This window comes from Neophocaena asiaeorientalis, unplaced genomic scaffold (genome assembly GCF_003031525.2).
Source record: "Neophocaena asiaeorientalis asiaeorientalis breed wild unplaced genomic scaffold, Neophocaena_asiaeorientalis_V1.1 scaffold98, whole genome shotgun sequence".
Taxonomy (NCBI): domain Eukaryota; kingdom Metazoa; phylum Chordata; class Mammalia; order Artiodactyla; family Phocoenidae; genus Neophocaena; species Neophocaena asiaeorientalis.
In genome coordinates this window covers 2294222-2295360 of record NW_020172459.1, presented here as the reverse complement: position 1 = coordinate 2295360, position 1139 = coordinate 2294222, and the positions used below count along the sequence as shown (strand labels likewise).

General features: G+C 61.2%; 1 protein-coding gene across 9 annotated transcripts in view; it reads right to left on the bottom strand.

Annotated features, from left to right (window-relative positions):
* Window positions 1-289, bottom strand: part of BIN1 (bridging integrator 1) — a 54860-nt gene extending 54571 nt beyond the window's left edge. For all 9 annotated transcript variants that reach the window (XM_024738013.1, XM_024738014.1, XM_024738002.1 and 6 more), the window contains exon 1: window positions 168-289. In XM_024738013.1, the coding sequence (XP_024593781.1) occupies window positions 168-251 (84 nt within the window). In that variant the 5' untranslated portion in view covers window positions 252-289. The remainder of the gene's footprint in view (window positions 1-167) is intronic.
* Window positions 290-1139: the final 850 nt, after the last annotated feature.

Here is a 1139-nt window from a genome sequence, read left to right as displayed (position 1 = left end):
GGGGCGGTGAAGGGACAGCTGCGCCCTCTCCTGCACCCCGCCGGGGGTGAGAGGAGACGGAGGACGCGGACGGCAAAGGGCACCCAGAGCGCCGGGGGGCGCAGCCTGTGGATTTTTTGGGGACAGGTGTCCGGACGGCGCGGCTGCAGGGTCTCGGGCTCGCTCACCTTCTCCTGCGCGCGAGTGAGCTTCTTCTGCACGTTGCTGGCGATCTTCCCGGCCGTCACCCCCTTGCTGCCCATCTCAGCCATTGCGGCTCAGGCTTGCCCGGTGGCTTCCTCAGGCGGCGGTCAGCGCCCCCCGCCCGCCCCCTCCGGACAAGACACGGCCTTTTAAAGGGCCACCCGGGCGCCGGAACCGCTCGGCCAGCGAGGAGGGAGCGGCGCCCACCTTCGCCGCGGCTGAGGTGGCGAGCGGGACTCCCGGGACCCTCCGATGACACCGCCCCGGGGCTGGGACGAATACGACAGGCCTAGGTCCGGCGCCGCCGCAGCCCCGGAAAGGAGGCCAGATGGAGGAGAAGGGTGCTTTCAAAAATCAAAGATAAAGTGTGTGGCGATCAGGGAGCCCGGGCTGGAGCGCGCAGCCCAACCGGATACGCCTCTCTTTCCCGGGGCTCACCTCTGGCCCCCCTACTCGACGCTCGGCCTCCTCCTGGCCTCTAGGTTCACCCTTCTCGACCTGGGCTCTCAGGGCGCCACCTGTGAACTGCTCCCCTTGCCTAGTCCCTTGCCAAACAGGCGCTCGGTTTTCTAATTTGCGGATAATTATTATAATAACAGCAGCCTAACAGTACTGAGCCTTCCTGTGTGCCTGGAACTCTGCTAAGTGCCTCATCGACAGGCATTATCTCGGTCCGTGTCCAGGACAGCCCGATGAAGTAGGTGCTAGTGTTTCTCCCATTTTGCAAACGAGGCACAGAGAGGCCTGGAGTCAGGCCTCTGACTCCACATCCCAGGCGCTCCAACCACTATACACGGGGTGGTCTCCTATGCCCTGCTGGAAGGAAAATGAGTAATTGTCATTATTCAAAGAGAAGATAAGGTTATTGCTAACCTACTGATGACAACTTTGCCAACAGACCGATGACACTTGTTCAAAATTAATAAATATGCATTGGGTTTACTGATCCCACCCAC